General features: G+C 39.4%; 1 protein-coding gene across 3 annotated transcripts in view; it reads right to left on the reverse strand.

Moving 5' to 3' along the window:
- The window catches only part of Cul1 (cullin 1), a 295,830-nt gene that overhangs the window by 29,313 nt on the left and 239,289 nt on the right, over positions 1-27,228 (reverse strand). For all 3 annotated transcript variants that reach the window (XM_053770358.2, XM_070094495.1, XM_070094488.1), the window contains exons 15-16: positions 17,031-17,115; positions 6,460-6,642 (exon numbers count right to left, since the gene is read on the reverse strand). In XM_053770358.2, the coding sequence (XP_053626333.1) occupies positions 6,460-6,642; positions 17,031-17,115 (268 nt within the window). The remainder of the gene's footprint in view (positions 1-6,459; positions 6,643-17,030; positions 17,116-27,228) is intronic.

The following is a 27,228-nucleotide window of genomic DNA, read 5'->3' on the forward strand; positions in this document are numbered from 1 at the left end:
TAGGGAAGACAGTTTTAGCAGAAGACCAGTCAATAGGATGGCTATGATCTCTGACGTGACAGAAAAGAGCATTGTTAGTGTCTGCAAGCCTAACACTATATATAGCCATCCTGCCCCACTTCTGGTTAGTGTGACTTTGTAAATGGTCCAAGTCGGACCGAAACATCGTCGTAAGCTTCTCTCTTTTATGTGCGGGTTATTTGTGTAATGAACACGTACAAGGCCCACATCTAAGGGTGACTTTGAAAGCCTCTGGGGCAGTTTCTTGTACTCAACTGATAGATAAAATGGAGTTCTAAAGAAATAGCTATGAGTTTGGTTGACTGGAACAACGGAATTGGCTATAAACAGGGCTCAAAGTCGGCAAAATCGCCGATGCGTATGTGTTGCCGAGACCGCTAACTTCGCAGGAGCGTAATTCCGTGAGTTTTCGACCAAATTTTATACTTTTGGTGTCATTACCATCGGGAAAAGATTCTCTATCATTTCACAAGAAAAAATAATTTTTTTTTTTCAAAAATTTATCGACATAGAATGAGTTTCAGAAAGGGGCCTGCGACAGTCAAAGGGTTAATGAAAGTGAAGTAGGCGAGAGGAATGGATGGACCGTATTTTTTTAGACTAAGCAGGCAACTGATACTGTAACCTACATGAGACTTGGACAAACTTGAGAAGCAGGCAGAAATAAATGGGAATTTACTCTTGTGAATCAAGAAGTACCTTTGAGGAAGGAAGCAGAGTGACTGTCCAGAAGAGATTTCAGACTGACAGAGTAACAAGTGGTGTACCACAATGCTGTTTCTGGTTTATGTCAATGACATACCAGAAGCAGCTAAGTCAGATACCTATCTGTTCACTGACATAAAACTAATGATCTCAGTAGTAGTACCAGTTCCTAGTAACCAGTAACCAGTGTACCAGTAGATGACTCACTACCAACCATCTCTGCGTGAATCACTGACTGTATTCATATTGCTGCTGACCATAGCAGGATTTCAAACACCCCCTCGCCCATAAGCACTCATGGGTCAGTCTAGTCAGGGAGCCAGAGAGAGGCAGGTCGGCTGTTGGCGCTTCACACACATTCCGTTATATTATACGTACTACCAGCCTATGTGAGTATTTTTACCCTATCCACGTTTTCGAAATCCACATGACAAATGGTGGCAGCGGTGGGACTGAACTCTTGGATAGTCAAGGTCCATCTGGCTAACCTTCCAGTAGGTTGTTTGTTCTGGAATAAAGGTATCAGTGGAGCGTGGTCTGTCAAGACATGAACAGAGTACTGATAAATTGTCTCGGAAGTGCTTTAAAGACCATACTATTGCTAAAGCTTCTTGCTCAGTTACTGTATAATTATGTTCAGCCTTTGTAAGGACTCGGCTAGCAAATGTAACTGCGTTGTACTTGCCATCGGTCTTCTGAGCTAGTACGGTGCCTATGCCAATTGAACTAGCATCAGTTGTCAGATAGAAGGGCTTAGAAAAATCTGGAAATTTCAAAATTGGAGCAGATGTTATCTTTTCTTTTAGAGTTTGGAATGCTCTTTCTTGACGGAAGGTCCAAACAAAAGGAGCATCTTTCTTAAGCAACTCAGAGGAGCAGCTATGGAAGAAAAATTGGCAATACAAGATCTATAAAAACCTGCTAAGCCCACAAAGGATCTTACGGCATCAGCAGTTTTGGGAGTTGGAAAATTTAGTACTGCAGTTACTTTACTTTGGTCAGTCGTAACCCCTCTAGGAGTGACTACGTGACCAAGAAACTTAATTTCTGATCTGAAAAATTGACATTTAGACAGTTTGATCTTTAAATTGGCTTCTTCAAGCTTACCAAGTACTACATCAAGTCTTTTCAAGTGTGTATCCACGTCTTTAGACATGACGATTACGTCATCTAAGTACACCATAAGTGCATTACCTATGAGACCTCTAAAAATATTAGTCATGAGCCTTGAGAACGTGATAGGGGAGGATCGTAATCCAAACGCCATACGGAGGAAGTGATAATGACCTGTAGGAGTGGAGAATGCAGTTAGCTCTTGGCTGTCCTCGTGAAGAGGGACTTGCCAAAACCCTTGTAACAAATCCAGGGTTGAAAAGACTTTGTTATCTCCGATGTTACGTAAAAGATCACCCAGTACAGGGAATGGGAAGCGATCTGGAATAGTTTTCGCATTTAACTTCCTAAAGTCAATCACTGGGCGCCAAGTACCATCCTTCTTAGGTATTAGTTGTATGTCGGGACGACATACGTTAGCGTCGCCGAGCTCTCAGTAGTAGTACCAGTTCCTAGTAACCAGTTACCAGTAACCAGTGTACCAGTAGATGACTCACTACCAACCGTCTCTGCGTGAATCACTGACTGTATTCATATTGCTGCTGACCATAGCAGGATTTCAAACACCCCCTCGCCCATAAGCACTCATGGGTCAGTCTAGTCAGGGAGCCAGAGAGAGGCAGGTTGGCTGTTGGCGCTTCACACACATTCCGTTATATTATACGTACTACCAGCCTACGTGAGTATTTTTACCCTATCCACGTTTTCGAAACCCACATGACAATGAGAATACAAAGCAACGAGGCTGGGGAAAGGATGTAAATGGATCTGGACAAACTGCAAGATTGGTCAGAAAAACGGTCACTTGAATTCAAACCCAACAAATATAAAGTTATTTAGAATGGGGAAGGAGCCTGAAGACCCAAGAGTAGACTTAGTGCCTAGCATATCGCCAGAGGTTCACATCAACCGAATAACCTCTGCTGCCAATGTTTGCCTGGCAAGAACTGGCATAGCAGCTTTCAGGAATCTTAAAGAGTCATTCTGGGTGCTGCATACAACATATGTCAGACTCATCTTGGAATATGCAGCACCAGTATGGAACCCACACCTTATTAAGCAAGCTAAGACACTAAAGAAAGCACAGAAATATGCAAGGAAACTAGTCCCAGAGCTTTAAGAGGTTAAAGGAATTGAATGTAACAACCCTGAAAATCAGAAGGACCAGGGGAACCAAGACAGCATACAAAATACTCAAGTGAACTGACAGGGCAGATAGGGACAGGCTGTTTGAGATGCAGGAAGTAGATACTTGGGGACACAGTAAGAAGTAAAAGACAGATGAGTCACAGGGATGTTAGAAGTATTTCTTCAGTCTCAAAGTGGTCAAGAAATGCACTTATCTTGATGAAGAAATGGAGGCAGACTCGTACATTATTTTAAGAATACGTATTACGGGGCTCATGAGGATAAGCAAGTGGCAAGTTGAGAGGCAGGGCCAGGAGCTGAGATTCAACCCCTGCAACCACACATAAGTGAGTAAACTCTACTTGACCTTTCACCTTTACACGTTGTCCACATATCTAATCACTTTTGTTACCCATCACTGTTCCCCCCCACCAACCACATACAGGTCTTCCTCAACATTCGCGAGGGTTATGGGATCAAGAGCCTTGCGAATGTTGAAAAATCGCAAATGTTTGGTGCTCCAATATAGTGTAGGGAAATATAATACAATACTACTTCCTTAACCTATTGAATCACGAACAATCATAAAACACATGAAAACATCGTAAAATATTGTACTAGTGCCAGCCCTTTGGTAAAGAAGGCGAGAAAAACTATAGAATTCAAGAAAGACCTCATAGCAGAGTACCAAAGTGGAGGAAGAAGAGAGAAGCTGATAAAGGCTATAGCGCCAGCCAGCAATAAAGTGTAGCATTAACAGTACAGCAAAAAAAGTTAAGCAATTAATCGATAGAAAAAGGACAGCACGAACCTACCTACTTCCAATATTGCTGGAGTTATACAGGGCGACTGACAACACGGCCGTCTCTAGTCTCTACTGCCACCTCCACCATCACTATGTACGGCTTATGTCTCGGTGGCCCTTACACACCCACCCAACAACAACAGCAACGCTCATGACATACTTAATGATATATTTTATTCATTCTAGAGTACATGTCATTTTTCTGTTATTAATGTTGTTTATTATGTCATACTAGATGAATTGTGATAGATAAATAAGCTGTAGAGTTGATATTAGTGTCATATTGAATGACTATCTTGTCCTATCTCCAAACAAACTCTGCCACCGCCACAATTCCTAAGATATGTAATGACATTTTAAATATGATTGGGCACCTGGAATTCATGAACGTCTGAAGCCCACGAAAGTGAAAAGTGCGAATGTTGAGGGAGACCTGTACTCACCTACCCCAGTTACCCATCATCCACTTCCCCACATGTTCATGCCCATACCTTATCCATCTTTTATGTCCTACACCTCCTAACACACCATCCACTCCACCACCACCCACACTGTGCCACTGACACGGTCACCATCATACTGCCTCATTGCTTACAGCCTCTACCCCCTCTAGTACCCAGCATCCTCCACCTCCCAACATCAACCTCCAGCTCCTGCTGCTACCCCTCCACCACTCGCTCTCCACCCCAACCTCACCTGCTCAAACCCTTCCTGTGTGTACCCCAACCACTAAGCCCATGTATATAACCCCCACACAGTTACCCCAAGAGGGACAACTATAATGTACCTCTGTCTGCTAGCAGAGATTAGGATGGAGGATCTTTGATTGACACACATCACTACATCAACCTACAATTACATTATCATTATTTTTTACAATTTTGACCTAAAAAAATCTGGGTGGCTTTTCTAGTCTACGAAAAATAACCCTATTTTTTCCCCTACAAGATCTTCAGTACATTTTATACAATTTTTTTTATTACAGCTGTTGTCAGGAATGTGACTATCATGCTAAGTGAAGGTCAACCGTAGTTTTGGAGGGCCTAGCAAGTTTGTTCAATATATGCTTAAACACAGGGAAAGGGGTACCTAAGGATTTTCAATAAGCATAGTTCATGCATGCATGGGAAAAGAGGACAAGAGAGAAAGAATTATTAGGAAGTAAGTTTGTTCAACATAACATGTTTGAATAATTATGCAAAGGTTTGAGGTCTAGAAATTGATAGACAATGTGGAGTCATCAAGGGTATAATTCAGAGAGCTAAAGTGTGCTGCTGCAGTTCCATGTATATGACAAATGTTATTGCATATTGTGTCAGATACTGTAGTAAGACTATACGGCCAGTCAGTATGCCACCAAGTACCAGGCATCACTAGCACTCGAGTGCCTACAAATATACTAAACCTTCAAGTTTTTTTTTTTTTTACAGTATTTGAATGTGTATCCTGCTTACAAGATGGATCAAAATTAAAAACATACATATTTGCTTAAAAAAAAATACATGTTTTTAATTGTGATCCATCTTGCAAGCAGGATACACATTCAAATACTGTATAAAAAAAAAAATTCTTCCTCTGTAAGCCATGCGTGTCGTAAGAGGCGACTAAAATGCCAGGAGAAAGGGGCTAGTAACCCCTTCTCCTGTATATATTACTAAATGTAAAAGGAGAAACTTTTGTTTTTCCTTTTGGGCCACCCCACCTTGGTGGGATACGGCTGGTGTGTTGAAAGAAAGAAGAAAGAACATATTTGTTTTTCTAAATTGGGAAGAGGAGAAAAATCCATCTTCCATAAGCCATGCATGTCATAAGAGGCTACTAAAATTCTGGGAGCAAGGGGCTAGTAACCCTGCCTCCTGTATAAATAACTAAATGTAAAGAGCCTTTTTTTTTTTTCAGACTACCCTGTCTTGGTAAGAGAAGGTCATTGTTAAGGAAAAGAAAAACATTGGCTTTCCTCAGATCTACTACTGCAATAAATCCAGTAGCTCTTCCAGGAGTTGACCATCAATTCTGCACTTACACATTTTCATAATACAGGCGGAAAGAGTAAAAAAAAAAAAAAAAAAAAAAAAAAAAGCTGAGCAACAGATTCAATAAAAACAATTTTGGATTCTCAGTTTTGGGATTAATATTGTTTTTCTGCATTAACAATCAGTTTCCAATCAACTTATTACATATAGGTGTACAGCAGAATCCCTGTATCCACTGATTCAGTATCTTCAGTTTACTGTGGCCCAAAAATACCTCTTAATTTTGCCTAATAATGGCCCCAAAGTGCAAAAGTAGAGAAGCTGCCAGTTCTTCAAATCCTAAGAGAAGCCATGAAGTGCTTCCCATCAGTGAAAAAGTGATAATTCTCCACTTATTGTGCATAATTTACCAATTAAACTTTATAACAGGTATGTATAGTACTTATATATATATATGGGGTTTGCTACTACCCACAGTTTCATTATCCACAGCAGGTCCTTGGAATGTATCCCCTGTGGATATGGGTGTCTTACTGTATACAAAAGGCACAATATTATTTTTAACACACCGGCTGTCTCCCGCTGAGGTAGGGTGACCCTAAAAAGAGGAAACACTTTCACTATCACTGTCTTACCAAAGGTATGCTGATATTCTGGTCAGAATAGCATATATTAAAAATGCACAACAATCTTCTGTCAAAAAATATAACTCACCTTCATCTCTGTTTTCATTGGCACATTAATATTGACCCTGAGTTTCTTATTTTTGTATCCAAGGAAAAGGTTGACTCTGGAATCCAGTGAGAGGTCTTCCTCATCATCTGATATGAGCAACTTACACTTGAGAAGGATCTGCACTACCTGAAGCAATATTTCTTGAGTTATGCCAGTCATTTCCTGTCAAGAAAAAAAAAATAGGATATGAAGCAAACATTACTGAAAACAAGGAACATATTGGACATACATACAATGAATGTTATGAAACAGTGGTGAATAAAACACTGATATCTAAATCAGTTAAAATGTTGCAAAATGGGTCATTCTTAAACTTATTTGCAACCCAAACATTAAAATCAGGGTTATTTTAACTACAAGATTAACAGCTTCTAGATAAACCAATATACCGCTGAAACTGACCATAATGAATTATTTTTATTACCTGGTCATTTCCCACCAAGCTATGGTGACCTAAAGGATGTACTTTTTAAGAGTAAACCCTCAATATAATTTGCTATTGAGGGGAGGAGGACCCTACATGTCTGTTAATCAGAATAATGTCAAAGTACCAGAGAAAGCAGTAGAGTACACTACTGTATACACAATTTACAGTTTTTTTAACACGTTGGCCATCTCCCACTGAGGCAGGGTGACCCAAAAAAGAAACACTTTCACCATGATTCACACAATCACTGTCTTCGCAGAGGTGCCCAGATATGACAGTTTAGATGTCACTTTACAGATATACTGCATTAAACGTTGAAAATAAAAGAAATAAAAGCACAATTTGCATAATGGCAAGAGATGTGGGATTAAAAGAGAATTAACACAAAGTGGGAGTTGTCATAGTTGCTTTTTGCAGATGAGACAGTGCTCGTGGGAGATTCTGATGAGAAGTTGCAGAGATTGGAGAGCGAGTTTGGAAGGGTACGTAAAAGGAAATTAAAAACGAACATAGGAAAGCACAAGGTGATGAGGACAAAAACTTTACATAGTGAAAGATTGGATATTAGAGTGGAGGGAGTGAGTATGGAGGAAACATGGGAAAAGTTGAGAGTACGTTTTCATTCCCACAGGCACACAACCGTCAACTCATAATAACCAGTTATAACCCTGAAATACCTGATTTTGTTAGTAAATGTAGGAGAGGCTGTTTATATTCCTAGAAATGATGGGCAGTATAATTCTGAACGGTTATGGACAACAGCATTAACAATAGTACAGTGGACCCTCGGGTAACAGCATTAATCCATTGCTTGCCTTTAACCGATTTTGCAGTTAGCCAAATTAATTTTCCCCATAAGAAATAAAAGAAATTCAATTAATCCATTTCAGACAGCCAAAAGTATTAACAAAAAATATTTTTTTTTTAAAGATTAAATATAGATACGCATACAGGAGGTTTTAGAGTGGGTAGGGGATATGTAGATCAAGTGTTTACATTGAAGCATATATGTGAGCAGTATTTAGATAAAGGTAGGGAAGTTTTTATTGCATTTATGGATTTAGAAAAGGAATATGACAGAGTGGATAGGGAAGCAATGTGGCAGATGTTGCAAGTATGTATATGGAATAGGTGGTAAGTTACTAAATGCGGTAAAGAATTTTTATGAGGACAGTTAGGCTCAGGTTAGGGTGTGTAGAAGAGAAGGAGACTACTTCCCGGTAAAAGTAGGTCTTAGACAGGGATGTGTAATGTCACCATGGTTGTTTATATTTATAGATGGGGTTGTAAAAGAAGTAAATGCTAGGGTGTTCGGGAGAGGGGTGGGAATAAATTATTTATTTATTATCACACCGGCCGATTCCCACCAAGGCAGGGTGGCCCGAAAAAGAAAAACTTTCACCATCATTCACTCCATCACTGTCTTGCCAGAAGGGTGCTTTACACTACAGTTTTTAAACTGCAACATTAACACCCCTCCTTCAGAGTGCAGGCACTGTACTTCCCATCTCCAGGACTCAAGTCCGGCCTGCCGGTTTCCCTGAATCCCTTCATAAATGTTACTTTGCTCACACTCCAACAGCACGTCAAGTATTAAAAACCATTTGTCTCCATTCACTCCTATCAAACACGCTCACGCATGCCTGCTGGAAGTCCAAGCCCCTCGCACACAAAACCTCCTTTACCCCCTCCCTCCAACCCTTCCTAGGCCGACCCCTACCCCGCCTTCCTTCCACTACAGACTGATACACTCTTGAAGTCATTCTGTTTCGCTCCATTCTCTCTACATGTCCGAACCACCTCAACAACCCTTCCTCAGCCCTCTGGACAACAGTTTTGGTAATCCCGCACCTCCTCCTAACTTCCAAACTACGAATTCTCTGCATTATATTCACACCACACATTGCCCTCAGACATGACATCTCCACTGCCTCCAGCCTTCTCCTCGCTGCAACATTCATCACCCACGCTTCACACCCATATAAGAGCGTTGGTAAAACTATACTCTCATACATTCCCCTCTTTGCCTCCAAGGACAAAGTTCTTTGTCTCCACAGACTCCTAAGTGCACCACTGACTCTTTTTCCCTCATCAATTCTATGATTCACCTCATCTTTCATAGACCCATCCGCTGACACGTCCACTCCCAAATATCTGAATACGTTCACCTCCTCCATACTCTCTCCCTCCAATCTGATATTCAATCTTTCATCACCTAATCTTTTTGTTATCCTCATAACCTTACTCTTTCCTGTATTCACCTTTAATTTTCTTCTTTTGCACACCCTACCAAATTCATCCACCAATCTCTGCAACTTCTCTTCAGAATCTCCCAAGAGCACAGTGTCATCAGCAAAGAGCAGCTGTGACAACTCCCACTTTGTGTGTGATTCTTTATCTTTTAACTCCACGCCTCTTGCCAAGACCCTCGCATTTACTTCTCTTACAACCCCATCTATAAATATATTAAACAACCACGGTGACATCACACATCCTTGTCTAAGGCCTACTTTTACTGGGAAAAAATTTCCCTCTTTCCTACATACTCTAACTTGAGCCTCACTATCCTCGTAAAAACTCTTCACTGCTTTCAGTAACCTACCTCCTACACCATACACTTGCAACATCTGCCACATTGCCCCCCTATCCACCCTGTCATACGCCTTTTCCAAATCCATAAATGCCACAAAGACCTCTTTAGCCTTATCTAAATACTGTTCACTTATATGTTTCACTGTAAACACCTGGTCCACACACCCCCTACCTTTCCTAAAGCCTCCTTGTTCATCTGCTATCCTATTCTCCGTCTTACTCTTAATTCTTTCAATTATAACTCTACCATACACTTTACCAGGTACACTCAACAGACTTATCCCCCTATAATTTTTGCACTCTCTTTTATCCCCTTTGCCTTTATACAAAGGAACTATGCATGCTCTCTGCCAATCCCTAGGTACCTTACCCTCTTCCATACATTTATTAAATAATTGCACCAACCACTCCAAAACTATATCCCCACCTGCTTTTAACATTTCTATCTTTATCCCATCAATCCCGGCTGCCTTACCCCCTTTCATTTTACCTACTGCCTCACGAACTTCCCCCACACTCACAACTGGCTCTTCCTCACTCCTACAAGATGTTATTCCTCCTTGCCCTATACACGAAATCACAGCTTCCCTATCTTCATCAACATTTAACAATTCCTCAAAATATTCCTTCCATCTTCCCAATACCTCTAACTCTCCATTTAATAACTCTCCTCTCCTATTTTTAACTGACAAATCCATTTGTTCTCTAGGCTTTCTTAACTTGTTAATCTCACTCCAAAACTAAATACAAATTATGGGGAACTAAATACAAAATGGGAAGTGACACAGTTACTTTTTGCTGATGATACTGTGCTTATGGGAGATTCTAAAGAAAAATTCCAAAGGTTAGTGGACGAATTTGGGAGTGTGTGTTAAGGTAGAAAGTTGAAAGTGAACGTAGAAAAGAGTAAGGTGATGATAGCATCAAATGATTTAGATAAAGAAAAATTAGATATCAAATTGAGGAGGAGTAGTATGGAAGAAGTGAATGTTTTCAGATATTTGGGAGTTGACATATCAGCGGATGGATTTATGAAGGATGAGGTTAATCATAGAAATGATGAGGGAAAAAAGGTGAGTGGTGCATTGAGGTATATGTGGAGGCAAAAAATATTATCTATGGAGGCAAAGAAGGGAATGTATGAAAGTATAGTAGTACCAACACTCTTATATGGGTGTGAAGCTTGGGTTACATGTAAATGCTGCAGCAAGGAGGTGGTTGGAGGCAGTGGAGATGTCCTGTCTAAAAGCAATGTATGGTGTAAATATTATGCAGAAAATTCAGAGTGTGGAAATTAGGAGAAGGTGTGGAGTTAATAAAAGTATTAGTCAGAGGGCTGAAGAGGGTTTGTTGAGGTGGTTTGGTCATTTAGAGAGAATAGATCAAAGTAGAACGACATGGAGAGCGTATAAATCTGTAGGGGAAGGAAGGTGGTGTAGGGGTTGTCCTCGAAAAGGTTGGAGGGAGGGGGTAAAGGAGGTGTTGTGGGCAAGGGGTTTGGACTTCCAGCAAGCATGCGCGAGCGTGTTAGACAGGAGTGAATGGAGACAAATGGTATTTGGGACCTGACGAGCTGTTGGAGTGTGAGCAGGGTAATATTTAGTGAAGGGATTCAGGGAAACCGGTAATTTTATATAACCGGACTTGAATCCTGGAAATGGAAAGTACAATGCCTGCACTCTAAAGGAGGGGTTTGGGATATTGGCAGTTTGGAGGGATATATTGTGTATTTCTATACGTATATACTTCTAAACCGTTGTATTCTGGGCACCTCTGCAAAAAACAGTGATTATGTGTGAGGTGAAAGTGTTGAATGATGATGAAAGTATTTTCTTTTTGGGGATTTTCTTTCTTTTTGGGTCACCCTGCCTCGGTGGGAGACGGCCGATTTGTTGAGGGGGAAAAAAAAAAAAAGAAACAGAAAACAATGACAAATAATTTTTTTTTTTATTATCACACTGGCCGATTCCCACCAAGGCAGGGTGGCCCTAAAAAGAAAAACTTTCACCATCATTCACTCCATCACTGTCTTGCCAGAAGGGTGCTTTACACTACAGTTTTTAAACTGCAACATTAACACCCCTCCTTCAGAGTGCAGGCACTGTACTTCCCATCTCCAGGACTCAACTCCGGCCTGCCGGTTTCCCTGAACCCCTTCATAAATGTTACTTTGCTCACACTCCAACAGCACGTCAAGTATTAAAAACCATTTGTCTCCATTCACTCCTATCAAACGCGCTCACGCATGCCTGCTGGAAGTCCAAGCCCCTCACACACAAAACCTCCTTTACCCCCTCCCTCCAACCTTTCCTAGGCCGACCCCTACCCCGCCTTCCTTCCACTACAGACTGATACACTCTTGAAGTCATTCTGTTTCGCTCCATTCTCTCTACATGTCCGAACCACCTCAGCAACCCTTCCTCAGCCATCTGGACAACAGTTTTGGTAATCCCGCACCTCCTCCTAACTTCCAAACTACGAATTCTCTGCATTATATTCACACCACACATTGTCCTCAGACATGACATCTCCACTGCCTCCAGCCTTCTCCTCGCTGCAACATTCATCACCCATGCGTCACAAATAAATATAAAGCACTAATAGAATGGATAAATGAACATTTAACATCACATTTAACCTTCACTGACTCTTGTTGGTGTATGGAAGACAGGTAGGAGGTGAGCTTATTTTGCTTCAATATGATGCTAACATCATCTCTCTGGCTTATTTATCTATCACAGTTCATCTAATATGACATAATAAACAATATTAATAACATAGAAACATGATATATACTCTAGAATGAATAAAATATGTCATAATAAATGAGAGAAGTGGTGGAAGTGTTGTTGTTGGGTTTATAAGGGCTACTGAGAGAAGCCGTACATATTAGTGGTGGTGGAGGTGGCAGCAGAACCCACCAACACCATCACACTTAATGTATGTAATTTATAAATAAGAAATATTCACATTTTAATTTATAAATTAGTTAGTTTATTCAGGTACGTATACACAAATACAGTTACGTACATAGATTATCATACATAGCAGCATATGTGTAAAGTACCTAGGATAACCCAAAAAAGTCAGAGTGACTTATTTTCATTAGGGTCCTTTTACATTTACACTTATATTTGCTTTTATACTTACACTTTTATATTTACACTTACCTTGGAGGAGATGTTAGTTTACTTAGCTAGTTTGATGGAGGAGATGCTGGCAGAGGTTTAGGGTGGTGGAAGATAGCAGGCCAGCATATGTTCATTGGCCCTATAAACATCCAACAACATTGGAGAGTTACTTTCATGTCGTTTTTCTATCGCTTACTCACTTAACTTACTTGCTACACTGTTAATTCTACACTATCACTGGCTGGCACTATAGCCTTTATCGATACCTGCTGCTTTAATATCGTACATATCAAGAATCACTGAATCACAGCAGAAGGCACATTCTCCTCTCTCTTCCTCTTCCACTTCGGTACTTTGCTACGAGTTTTATCTTTAATTCTATTACGTTTCTTTCCTTCTTTACCACAGGGCTGGCACTATAAGCTTTCTCTGGGCCCATGGTGGCTTATTTAGAAGTTACAAGCACTAAAAACAATGGAATAATACAAAATATATCGCATGTACATGTGGAATCATCCTCCCTGGCCTGTAAACAATGGCACACTGGCTGTACATGGGTTGCGCGGACACGTTCGGGACGAATGCCCTTAACCGAGTTCTTGGGTGTCAGCCGAGCCAATATTCTGACGTAAAAACGTGCTGCTATCTGATTTTGGCATTAGCCAATGCCGCCATTACCCAAGGGTCCACTGTAGCTAGTAACTTATGACACCAAGCACATTCTTCCACTAATGTCACCTAATACCGACTGTTAGTAAATATTCTGTAAGTTATGTTAGTCGACACCCTACAAGTCATATTTTTTCTTTTACAGTACCTCAACAGTGGTCTCCCACCAATTAAGGGTGAACCAAAACATTAAAACACATTAACCATCATTCATTTAACCCTTTGACTGTTTCGGTCATATATATACGTCTTACGAGGTACCGTGTTTGACGTATATACACCTACCATCCGACTTATGACCTGCTCGACTTACGACCACTCGACTTACAACCGTGTTTTTTATGCCAAATTTCTGGGAAATAAACAACTATTTTTGTTGTACACAGTGTTTATCCTAAACCTTACAGTATAAAATACAGTACTTACAGTATAAAAAGTAAAGTAAAACATGAAATACCAAAATAAAACAATAAAATAAAGTCATTACAAAAATGTTTTGTTGATATTCAGTAGTAAAGTTCGACTTATGACTGGTTTCTCAGAACCGAACTCGGTCGTAAGTCAGATGGTAGGTGTACTCATAAATTCTAGTGGCTTCAAATCAAGCAGGAGAAAGCTGATAGGCCCACATGTGAGAGAATGGGTCTGTGTGGTCAGTGTGCACCATATAAAAAAAATCCTGGATCACACAGTGCATAATGAGAAAAAAAAACTGCAATAGTTTTTTTTAATTAAAATGCTGACTTTGTGGTCTATTTTCGTATAGTATTTATGGTTGTACTCTCATTTTCTTGGTCTCATTTGATAGAATGGAAAACATATTATAGAAGTAGAGGTGATTTTGAATGGTTTTACTATAAAAAGAACCTGGAAATGGAGCTCAAAATAGGGGAACTGTTTGATTTTTGCCGATGTTCAAAAGTAAACAAATGATGTCATTGTCCAATAAATGTCCAACTAGCCATTCTAATATGCAGTCATGAATAAGTTGACATTATTTGTACAATTACAGTATTGCAGTAGTCTGCATAACAGAATCTTCTATTTTGTTTGAAAAAAAAAATTCAAAATAGAAAGCAAGAGTAATATCAGAGGGGCCTGGAGATGTGACTGATGAACAAAGAAAATGTTATTTTAGAGCCAGGAATGTCTGCACTGTTCATTTTGGACCTTATTTTGAAATTGTCATTTTTTAATTTTCATGAAATTGGCCAAATTGCAAATTTCTGACCACGTTATTGTGTAGTTGAAATCAGTTAATGGGCAATTTCTTGTACTCAGTCAATAGAAAAAGTGGAGTTCTAAAGAAACAGCTATGAGTTTGGTCGACTGGAACAATGGAATTAGCCGAAAATAGGGCTCAAAATAGGCGAAATCGCCCATTTGTAAATAACGCCGAGGTCGATAACTTCGCGAGAGAGTAATTTCGTCAGTTTTTCATCAAATTTCGTTTTTTTGGTGTCATTACATTCGGGAAAAGATTCTCTATCATTTCATAAGTCTTTTTTTTTTTTGAAATTTTGCAACACCAGGAGACACCTCAGGATTGGGGGTTGTGACAGTCAAGGGGTTAATCATGCACTGTGTACTGATATTAATTGGCTGCATTCCAATATTTACGAGTGCTAGGTAGTAATTATTTACCACTTGCTGTCATGTGGATGCTCAATGTTTTACTTTTTACCCACCAAGTAACTTTGCTGGACCTACTAACATCTAGCTAGCTTCATGCTAGCATATTTATCTTATTTTAGTAAGAGGGCTTCTAGCTAATTAACCCTTTCACTGTTGGTGCTATAGTGCTACGGCTTGCAAGCCAGTGTTGGTGCTTTAGTATTACGCCAAAATTCTAGCGGCTTCAAATCTAGCAGGAGAAAGCTGGTAGACCTATATGTGAAAGAATGGGTCTGAGTGGTCAGTGTGTGCAGTATAAAAAAATCCTGCAGCACGCATTGCATGAGAGGAAAAAACAACCTCCAACCATGTTTCTGGTTTACAATGCCGACTTTGAGGTGTATTTTTGTATAGTATTCATGGTTGTATTCTTGTTTTTTTGGTTTCATCTGATAGAATTTTAGATATATTACAGAAATAGAGATGATTTTGATTGGTTTCATGATAAAAAGTACCTTGAAAGTGAGCTCAAAGTAGCAAAAATTGTTTGATTTTTGCCAATGCTCAAGAGTAAACAAATGACGTCACCATCTAATACATGTCCAACTGACAAGGGTAATACGCAGTCACGAGTGGGTTGACATTATTTATACAATGATTACAGTAATGCAGTAGTCTGCATAACAGTAAATCTTCTATTTCTTGTGTGAATGAAGATTCAAAATGGAGACATGACTAATGAACTGAGAAAATGTTACTTCAGTGCCAGGATTGTCTGCATTGTTTATTCTGGACCCTATTTTGAAACTGGCATCTTTTGAAATTTGTGTGAAATTGGCCAAATTGCCAATTTCTGACCACTTTATTGGTAGTTGAAATCGTTAAGTGGGCAGTTTCTTGCACTCAATCAATAGAAAAAAATGGAGTTCTAGGAAAACAGCTATGTGTTTGGTCAAATGGAACACTGGAATTGGCTGAAAATAGGGCTCAAAGTGGGCGAAATTGTCAATGCACATATATTGCCAAGACTGGTAACTTCACGAGAGCGTAATTCCCTAAGTTTTCCATCAGATTTCGTACTTTTGGTGTCATTACCATCGGGAAAAGATTCTCTAGCATTTCACAAGAAAAATTTTTTTTTTTAAATTGTTCGACACCAAGAGCAAGTTTGTGAGCAGGGGGTCTCGACAACTGAAGGGTTATGAAACATTAGTTAGGTTAGGTTCTAGGCTACTGCTGTAAAGTAAAATAGTCTTTTTTTTCACTGTCAAATGAATATAAAAACAATAGAACTAGACCTAAAAAATGCATATACAGCACACACATTACTTACCTTAAAATATTTTAATTTTTTAGCTTATGTGAGTGGTGAATATATTCATTGTACAAAGTCTGAACAAATTAAGAATGGATATAATTGAAAAAACTGCTGCATTAGCGAACACTGAAAAGCGGGGCCTGCATGTATTATGGCGGATAGATTCTTTTTTACCATAATAGCTGGCTTGCTAGAAGAGAGTAGACATGACAATTAAAATTTGACCCTCTGAACTGTCACACCCCACCCATCCCTAGGAATGTAGGGTAAAGGCAAGTCAGAATTAAACTTTTGGTTCCAAGATCACATGAACAGGAGTCATTAACCACTACAAGAAAATGAAAATTGTACTAGACTAATGTTGGCAAAAGTGAACAAGTTTCCAGTTGTGATCATTAGAAAGATTATATGAAAAATTTAAGTCAACAGCTCAAGGCATTTCCAATAACAGTGAAGAGTGTACACACAACAGTAATACATACTGGGTAATTTGATAATTTTAAGTGAACAAATATTACCTATCATCAAGTGACCTGGGTTGAAAAGAATGATAGTAATTTTTCAGGTTTTCTTAAACAACTGTTATGCAGTTTTTTTTTTTTTCTTTTTTTTTTTTCTTTTTTTGTATTTATTGTATAGCAATCTTATTCACCCCAAGATCTAATGTCTCACTTAAATGTTTCATGGCCAAATATTTATAAAGAGGACATTTAAATTTGTCATATCCAACATGTATAAAATAATAACTTAGAGTACATGAGCAATGAAGCACATCACAAAATTTGACATGATGACCTACTTGTAAATGACCAACACTCCAGGAAACTGCATTGTTAAACTGAAGTAATACAGCCATTTGAAATGTTGATGCTTGTAGTGTGTATCTGTAAGATAATGCATCATTAAATTCAAGAACGGCTACTTAATGCTAAAATACATGTTATAAAAATACAAATAAAAAGCATGAATTGCATTAATATCACTAATGTTGGGTCATATAAAACATACAACTTGATACAACACATCACAAGTCAATCTGACCTAACTAGCATGACCCAAAATATGCTTTTCTTTTATGGAATAAATTTATTTTGATAAATATTTGGAAAAATGGAAAGGCACTGTGGCAGTGTATGTACAAGAATGATAGCCTAAAATTTCCCAACTTTAACAAGGTTTATCCACACAATTTGTAATATTCATGTATTTTGAGACCTAAGAAAATACATATTAATACAAAATTTTGTTGGTGTCCATTTGCAGGAGATCATGTAAACACTGACTTGACTGTGCTGCTGCCTGCCTACTGCAAGCACCTAAAAAGGTCAATATTTTGAGACCACTTTATAGTAAATCCTTGTTTTACAATGACTCGCATAGCAAAAATTTGCTTTTGTGACCTTCTCAACACATACATACATATGCAACATTCACACTGAACAAAAATGCAAGTAGTGGAAGGAAAAGTAGTTCATTCAGTTTGCCTTGCACTCTGATTTATTAGGCATCTTGTGAAAGATTTTACTTAATTTTTTGAGGAAAAAGCTTATAACCCATTAATCATGGTCAATAAAAAAAATCTATAAAGCTTAACATATTGAAAGTTAAACTGCAACAAGTCCCTCTAATTATTATAGATTAATGTTACCAATGCTTACACATTTCAATATAAGCAATAAAATTGGCAACATCTACTTTTGTGGTAATTTTTAGCTGTACGGAAGCATAACCCTTAATAGCAACATTACACCTATGAGAAAAATTGTACATTACTTAATTTTGTTTAACCTCTGAGGGTCCAAACCATAGATCTGTCAAGCTCGGCTCACTCAGATAAGCTGTAAGCAGTAAATTTGGGCCTAGATATGAGAGGATGTATGTATGTGGTAAGTGCACACCATACAAAAATCCTGCAGCACACAGTGCATGAGAAAAAAAAATGTAACCGTGTTTTTGGATAAAAACAGACTTTGCGGTGTATTTTATAAAATTTTTACAACTGTAGTCATGATTTCTTGTCTCAGTTGATAGACTGGAAGATACATTACAGAAACAAAGATGATTTTGATTGGTTTTAGTACTGAAAATAGCTTGAAATTGAGCTCAAAGTCGTGGAAATGTTCAATTTTTTCTGATGTTCAAGAGTAAACAAATGACGTCGCACATCCAATACACGTCAACTGATGGGTCTAATATACGTTCACGAATGCGCTGATATTTATACAATTATGTATTACAATACTACATAACAGTAGACCTATTTTTTGGTGAATAAAAATTCTTTATGTAAATTACAAATCAAAATGGAATCCATGTGTAAAGCCTGGAAACATAACTAATAAACAGGAAATGTTATTTTCATGCCAGGAATGTCTGCATTGTTTATTCTAGACCCTATTTTGAAATTGGAATATTTTGAACTTCGTGTGAAACTGGCCAAATTACTAATTTCTGATCACTTTATTGGGTAGTTGAAACACAGTGGTACCTCAGTATACATCTGCTCTGGAGTAAATCCAACTTGGTATATGTCCTGTTTGGATGCGAAAATTTTTGCTTGGTATACGGCCTTTGTTTGGAATACAACTTGCGTGCTAGAACTCGTATCAAAATCAAAATCTTTATTTCTCTGTTAAGCTTACAATGGGTGTCCCACATTTTTTTTTTTTAACAAGTCAGCTATCTCCTACCTAGGCAGGGTGACCCAAAAAGAAAGAAAATCCCCAAAAAGAAAATACCTTCATCATTCAACACTTTCACCTCACTCATACATAATCACTGTCTTTGCAGAGGCACTCAGATGCAACAGTTTACAAGTCCCTCCAAACTGTCAATATCCCCGACCCCTCCTTTAACCATTTCAGGGTCCAGTCCAAACCAAAAAATAGAAGATTTACTGTTATGCAATATTGTAATAATTTTATAAATATCATTACCACATTTGTGAATGTATATCAGACCCACCAGCTGGCACGTATTAGACGTGTGAGGTCGTTTGTTTACTCTTGAACATCGACAAAAATTTAACATTTCCGCTATTTTGAGCTCAGTTTCAAGCCATTTCCAGTACTAAATCCAATCAAAATCATCTCAACTTCTGTAACATATCTTCCATTCTATCAAATGAGACCAAGAAATCGCAAATACAATTATAAAAAACATACGAAAAAACACTGCAAAGTCGCTGTTTTAATCGAAAATCACAGTGTCAGTTTTTTTCTCTCATTATACACTGTGTGCTGCAGGATTTGTTTTCTGTGGTGCACATATACCACATAGATGTATTCTCTCATATCTAGGCCCAAATTTACCACTCACAGCTTATCAGAGCGAGCCGAGCTCATGGCGTAGATCTACGGTTTGGACCCTAATGTAAAGCCGTAGATCTACAGGATGGACTCTGAAAGGGTTAAAGTGCAGGCATTGTATTTTCCATTTCCAGGACTCATGTCTGGCTAAATCTATAATAACCGGTTTCCCTGAATCCCTTCACTAATTATTACTCTGCTCACACTTAAACAGCTTGTCAAGTCTCAAAAACCATTGTCTTCATTTACTCCTATCTAACATGCTCTCACACACTTTCCTAGGCATTTCGAACAGACTAATACTAATTCTTAGGAATTATTAGGAATTTTAGGTTAACAGCCATTTGGGTGCCTGCTAGCATCAGTATGCCTATTGCTACCATTCAGTGAACAACTTGCACTGTAGCTCTATCAACTTCCAAGCAATTTTTTTTTTTTTGTGTATAAATTTTTAGTAAATTTATTAACCATGAGTTCTAAATAACGAAGAAAATGGTTAGAATCACCATGGAGGTGAAATTTTTTTTTTTTTTGAAAAGTATGAAGGTAGCATGCATATCCGGGACTTGTTATTAAATCTGCTAACATTATGAAGGGGGTGAAATCCATTACCAAACAAAGATCAGGGACATTACAGCATGTTGAAAAATTGCTTTTGATCTGGATAACAGAAAAACAGTGTGCCTGTGATAGCGTATCAGAGGCAATGATTTGCGAAAAGACAAAACTGATGCATGCCAATCTTTTGAAAAAACAAGGCAGGAATGAGCCAAGAAAGTGAAGTGTTTAAAGCCATCCATGGCTGGTTTGATAATTTTAAGAAGAGGACTGGCATTCAGTGTTGTGAGACATAGAGAGGGAGCCAGTGTCGATAAAGATGCCACCAATGATTTTGTTACAGAGTTCGGGGAATTTGTGGAGGCTGAGGGTTTTGTTCCTAACAAGTTTTTAATGTGACGAAACAGGCCTGTTTTTGAAGAAAATGCCTAACAGGACCTATATTACACAAAAGAAGGCCTTACTAGGAGACAAACCAATGAAGGATAGGTTAACACTCTTGTTCTGTGTCAATGCAAGTGGGGATTGCAAACTGAAGCCTTTACCGATCTACCACTCTGAAAACCCGAGGACCTTTAAAAAAGATAACGTGCAGAAAACTCAGTTACCTGTGACGTGGAGGTCAAACAGCAAGGCTTGGGTAACCAGAGAATATTTCAGTGAATGGTTTAATGTTGTGTTTGGGCCAAGTGTAAAAAGTTATTTAGAGGAGAAAAACCTGCCTCTGAAGGCCCTCCTCATAATGGACAATGCTCCAGCTCACCCTCCAAGCTTGCAGGACTATGTGCTGCTGGAGTTTGACTTCATCACTGTTAAGTTTCTTCCCCCTAACACGACTCCTCTCGTTCAGCCCATGGATCAGCAGGTCATCAGTAATTTCAAGAAACTACACTATTTCAGAATTGCTCTGAAGTGAACTCTGACACAGAGTTAACCCTGAGAAAGTTTTGGAAAGATCACTTTACTATCGCCCATTGACAAAGCCTGGCAGGAAGTTTCATAGAGAACAATGAACTCGGCTTGGAGGAATTTTTGGCCAGAAGCAGTGACTGAAAGGGACTTCGAGGCTGTGTCTATAGTGGAGGATATTGTGTCTCTGGGCAGGTCCATAGGTCTGGATGTGAGTGAAAATACCATATATTACTGGTCATGAGACAAAACTTCAACTAAGTAAATATGCCTCCATAATATGAGTGCTGGCTATTCCCCCAAAATATGCAACAAAATGCTTTTGGAAATATAAATTATTTTATTCATGTAAACAATTTTATTTAAAAAATATTAATGGTATATTTTCCGTTACATTTTCAATGATAGAAATCAGAATAAGGAGCAGAGGGTAATGGGGAGGGACAGGCAGCTGTAAACACTGCCAGTACCCCTTATTCATCCTTTTTTATTTTGCAAAACACAAGTTAATCAACTAAACTGATGCACAATGCATATTTAGTACATTTCCAGGTATCTCTTACTCTTTTACCCTTGATGATGCAAATAAAGGGAAGCAGAGGACATATAAATAGTGGTGGTGGTACCTCAGACTGGTGCAAGACCTGTCAACTGCAAATCACAAAAAATTTAACAGCCATACTGATGCAAAATGTATATACCCTAGGTATTCACATTATCTTTAGTTTCCTCTTATTATGCAAATAGAAGGAAGCAAAGAATACATAAATTTGTATACAGTGGTACCTTGACTTACGAGTGACTCGAGAGCCAAAATCCAAGTTACGAGTGAGCTTCAGATACACTGCCACTAGTTGGCGGCGTATCTGAAGTCAAAACTAACTCTACTCAGAGGAATGTCAGGTACTTTGTCCCATCCCACATGTTCTTCGAAGATATAACTGGAAGGATAATACTCCCACACTAATCCCAGATTGTAGTGAGGCACCTCGTCCCTTGTTTGGTTCTCATATAAATCCGGGAAAGAGGTAACCTCCATTTCAACACTCAGTCTTTCCAGAAACATTAAGATGGGTGGAGTACTGATAATGATGGGTCGAGTAGTGATGGTGGTGGGTGGAATAGTGATGGTGGTGGGTGGGGCAGTGAAGGTGGTGGGTGGAGTAGTGAGGGTGGTGGATGGAGCAGTGATAATAGTGGATGTAGTAGTGATGGTGGTGGGAGGAGTATACAATATTTCTTATATAAAAGTACAGTAGGGCCCCACTTTTCGGCATTTCGCCTAAGGCGTTCCGCTAATATGGCGATCTCAAATTCTGACCAAAACTTTCTATACGGCAAGTGGCCTTTCAAATATGGCACTGGCCACCCGGTTTGTTTACATTCTCCATGAGCACATCTCTCCATTATGTAATAATAATCACTCTTGGGCACATTAACCCTTTCAGGGTCCAGAGGCCAAATTTCAAAGTGTGCACCAGGGTCCAAGAATTTAAAAAAAAAAAAAAAAATTATTTTTTCTTATGAAATGGTAGAGAATCTTTTTCTGAAGGTAATAAAACAAAAGTACGAAATCTGATGGAAAACTGACAAAATTATGCTCTTGCAAATTTTGATGTGTCAACGATATTTACGAATCGGCGATTTTGCCGACTTTGACTCCCATTTTAGGCCAATTACATTATTCCAGTCTACCAAATTCTTAGATATTTCACAAGTATTACTTCTATTCTATCGATTAAGCGCAAGAAATAGCCCAGTCAACTGTTTCAACTACAAAATAAAGTGATCGGAAATTGGTAATTTGGCCAATTTAACACAAACTTCAAAATATATTCCAATTTCAAAATATGGTCCAGAATAAACAATGCAGGCATTCCTGGCACTAAACTAATATTTCCTCTGTTCATTAGTTATGTTTTTAGGCTTTACAAATGAATTCCATTTTTATTTTTTATTCACATAATGAATCTTTATTCAAACCAAAAAATAGAAGATTTACTGTTATGCAATATTGTAATAATTGTATAAATATCATCACCACATTTGTGAATGTATATTAGACCTGCCAGCTGGCATGTATTAGACGTGTAAAGTCGTTTGTTTACTCTTGAACATCGGCAAAAATTTAACATTTCTGCTTCTTTGAGCTCAGTTTCAAGCCATTTCTAGTACTAAAACCAATGAAAATCATCTCTATTTCTGTAGTATATCTTCCATTCTATCAAATGAGACCAAGAAATCGCAAATACAGCTATAAAAAAACATACGAAAAAACACTGCAAAATCACTGTTTTAATCGAAAATCACGGTCTCGGTTTTTTTTCTCTCATTATACACCGTGTGCTGCAGGATTTGTTTTATGATGCACGCATACCACACAGATGTATTCTCTCATATCTAGGCCCAAATTTACCACTCACAGCTTATCAGAGTGAGCTGAGCTCATGGCGTAGATCTACGGTTTGGACCCTCAACGTAAAGCCGTAGATCTACGGCACGGACCCTGAAAAGGTTAAATGTCTAATTTTACGTCAATATAGACATTTTCATTAATCCATCTATGATATTTTCTTCAAAATTATATACGAAACACATTACATAGCATATAAACATGCTGTTTATATGCTATGGAGGTGTTGCCGGATGGAGGGAAAACATTACGTAATACTAATAATAATCACTCTTGGGCACATTAAATGTCTTATTTTACATTAATAGAGATATTTTCATCAATCTATTATAATTTCTTCAAAATTATATAAGAAACATGTTACATAACATATAAACATTTTGTTTATACAGTGGACCCCCGACTTTCGATGGCATCGACATTAGATAAATCCGACATTCGATGCATTTTAATGCAAAAATTTCGCCTCGACATTCGATTGAAAACCCACTATTCGATACGATTCGTACAAGACGTGTCCACGTGTGGCCTGAACTGCCCCGTGTGTGCCAGTGTTTACAAGCCAGCCAGTGTGCACGCATCTAAGGATACATTCGGTACATTCCATATTATCACTGTTTTTGGTGATTGTTTCTGCAAAATAAGTAACCATGGGCCCCAAGAAAGCTTCTAGTGCCAACCCTTCAAGAAAAAAGGTGCTAATGACTATTGAAATGAAGAAAGAGATAATTGCAAAGTACGAAAGTGGAGTGCGTGTGTCGGAGCTGGCCAGGTTGTGTGTGTGTGTGTGTGTGATTATGTGTGTGTGTGTGTGTATGAATTTGTGTGTGTGTGTGTGTGTGTGTGTGTGTGTGTGTGTGTGTGTGTGTGTGTGTGTGTGTGTGTGTGTGTGTGTGTGTGTGTGTGTGTGTGTGTGTGTGTGTGTGTGTGTGTGTGTGTGTGTGTGTGTGTGTGTGTGTGAGAGAGAGAGAGAGAGAGAGAGAGAGAGAGAGAGAGAGAGAGAGAGAGAGAGAGACTCAGCAATCAACATTTGCACCAATAACTCACTACAGTTGTGACCGGGTGTGGAAGTGTGAATTGCTCATTACTCTAAAATTTGTTCATGATTGCAGCCATGTATACACGTAAGTAACCATTCTTACAGTATTCATTACCTTTGTAACTTGTGAGTTCATTACCTTTGTAACTTGTGAGTTCATTACCTTTGTAACTTGTGAGTTCATTACCTTTGTAACTTGTGAGTTCATTACCTTGTACCTAGTTCAGCCATCAAAACTTTGGAGCCCGGTCCCTGGACCCATCGTGTACCTCTGTAATCTGTAAATACCTTTGTAACTTGTCATGATTGTGACTAGACCTACCTGGAGTTCATTACCATTGTAAATTGTGAGTTCATTACCTTTGTAAATTGTGAATTCATTACCTCTGTAACTTGCTCAGCTATCAAAACTTTGAGGCCCAGTCCCTGGACCCATTATGTACCTCTGTAATCTTTTGACTACCGCCCACTGGATGGGTATGGGGTGCATAATAAACATATTAAACTAAACTACTATAGTGAGCAGGACAAATATGTTGTGCGACAGAAGTCCAGTGACTCTCAAGCTGGTCCTAGTGGCATTAAAAGAAGAGAAGTAACCCCGGAAAAAGACTTAATACCTCAAGTCCTAATGGAAGGGGATTCCCCTTCTAAACACTAACACCATCCACACACTCCCCTCCTCCCATCCCATCAATCATCACCAGATCTTCATTAAAGGTAAGTGTCAATTATTCTATTATTATTAATCTATTGTTATTGTAATTATTCTATTGCATTAAACAATATTTCATGTGGTAAAAATTTTTTTTTTCATACTTTTGGGTGTCTTGCACAGATTAATTTGATTTCCATTATTTCTTATGGGGAAAATTAATTCGACTTTTGATATCTTCGAGATTCGATGAGCTCTTAGGAACGGATTAATATCGAATGTCGGGGGTCCACTATGGAGGTGTGGTAGCCGGGCGGAGGGAAAACATTATGTCATTCTCCTTAATACATAACACTTTTGTTTACAATTCTCGGCACAAATTACTCATTACTTCTCCCTTTGTTTATGATGCATCTAAAGGTAGCTGTTAGAAACGATTAAACTTGGTGAACATGGTATGTCAATAGTAATAATATGGCTCTGGGCCACATTAAATATTGTGTAGCTATGTAGGTAGGTGTAGGTATGTAGCCCAGGCAGACTACATACCTACATTATTATTTTAACTGATAATTATACAAATGTGTACCTGTACCTAAGTAAACTTACATACCATGCTGGCATGCAGATACACATTAAAATCTTTAAGATGCCATATTAATAATGATAATAGCAATAACAATCACTCTAAGGAGGATTAAATATCGTATAAAACGTTAATATAATTTTGCTTAATCCATCTAAATAAACCCCACAGTAGAATAAATTAACATATGTATGAGATGTGGTAGCCAGGTGACTTGTAAGACTTGTGGTAGCCAGGCAACCTGTAGGACTTGTGGTAGCCAGGCAACCTGTAGGACTTGTGGTAGCCAGGCAACCTGTAGGACTTGTGGTAGCCAGGCAACCTGTAGGACTTGTGGTAGCCAGGCAACCTGTAGGACTTGTGGTAGCCAGGCAACCTGTAGGACTTGTGGTAGCCAGGCAACCTGTAGGACTTGTGGTAGCCAGGCAACCTGTAGGACTTGTGGTAGCCAGGCAACCTGTAGGACTTGTGGTAGCCAGGCAACCTGTAGGACTTGTGGTAGCCAGGCAACCTGTAGGACTTGTGGTAGCCAGGCAACCTGTAGGACTTGTGGTAGCCAGGCAACCTGTAGGACTTGTGGTAGCCAGGCAACCTGTAGGACTTGTGGTAGCCAGGCAACCTGTAGGACTTGTGGTAGCCAGGCAACCTGTAGGACTTGTGGTAGCCAGGCAACCTGTAGGACTTGTGGTAGCCAGGCAACCTGTAGGACTTGTGGTAGCCAGGCAACCTGTAGGACTTGTGGTAGCCAGGCAACCTGTAGGACTTGTGGTAGCCAGGCAACCTGTAGGACTTGTGGTAGCCAGGCAACCTGTAGGACTTGTGGTAGCCAGGCAACCTGTAGGACTTGTGGTAGCCAGGCAACCTGTAGGACTTGTGGTAGCCAGGCAACCTGTAGGACTTGTGGTAGCCAGGCAACCTGTAGGACTTGTGGTAGCCAGGCAACCTGTAGGACTTGTGGTAGCCAGGCAACCTGTAGGACTTGTGGTAGCCAGGCAACCTGTAGGACTTGTGGTAGCCAGGCAACCTGTAGGACTTGTGGTAGCCAGGCAACCTGTAGGACTTGTGGTAGCCAGGCAACCTGTAGGACTTGTGGTAGCCAGGCAACCTGTAGGACTTGTGGTAGCCAGGCAACCTGTAGGACTTGTGGTAGCCAGGCAACCTGTAGGACTTGTGGTAGCCAGGCAACCTGTAGGACTTGTGGTAGCCAGGCAACCTGTAGGACTTGTGGTAGCCAGGCAACCTGTAGGACTTGTGGTAGCCAGGCAACCTGTAGGACTTGTGGTAGCCAGGCAACCTGTAGGACTTGTGGTAGCCAGGCAACCTGTAGGACTTGTGGTAGCCAGGCAACCTGTAGGACTTGTGGTAGCCAGGCAACCTGTAGGACTTGTGGTAGCCAGGCAACCTGTAGGACTTGTGGTAGCCAGGCAACCTGTAGGACTTGTGGTAGCCAGGCAACCTGTAGGACTTGTGGTAGCCAGGCAACCTGTAGGACTTGTGGTAGCCAGGCAACCTGTAGGACTTGTGGTAGC

The sequence above is a fragment of the Cherax quadricarinatus genome, chromosome 4 (assembly GCF_038502225.1).
Source record: "Cherax quadricarinatus isolate ZL_2023a chromosome 4, ASM3850222v1, whole genome shotgun sequence".
Classification (NCBI taxonomy): Eukaryota; Metazoa; Arthropoda; class Malacostraca; order Decapoda; family Parastacidae; genus Cherax; species Cherax quadricarinatus.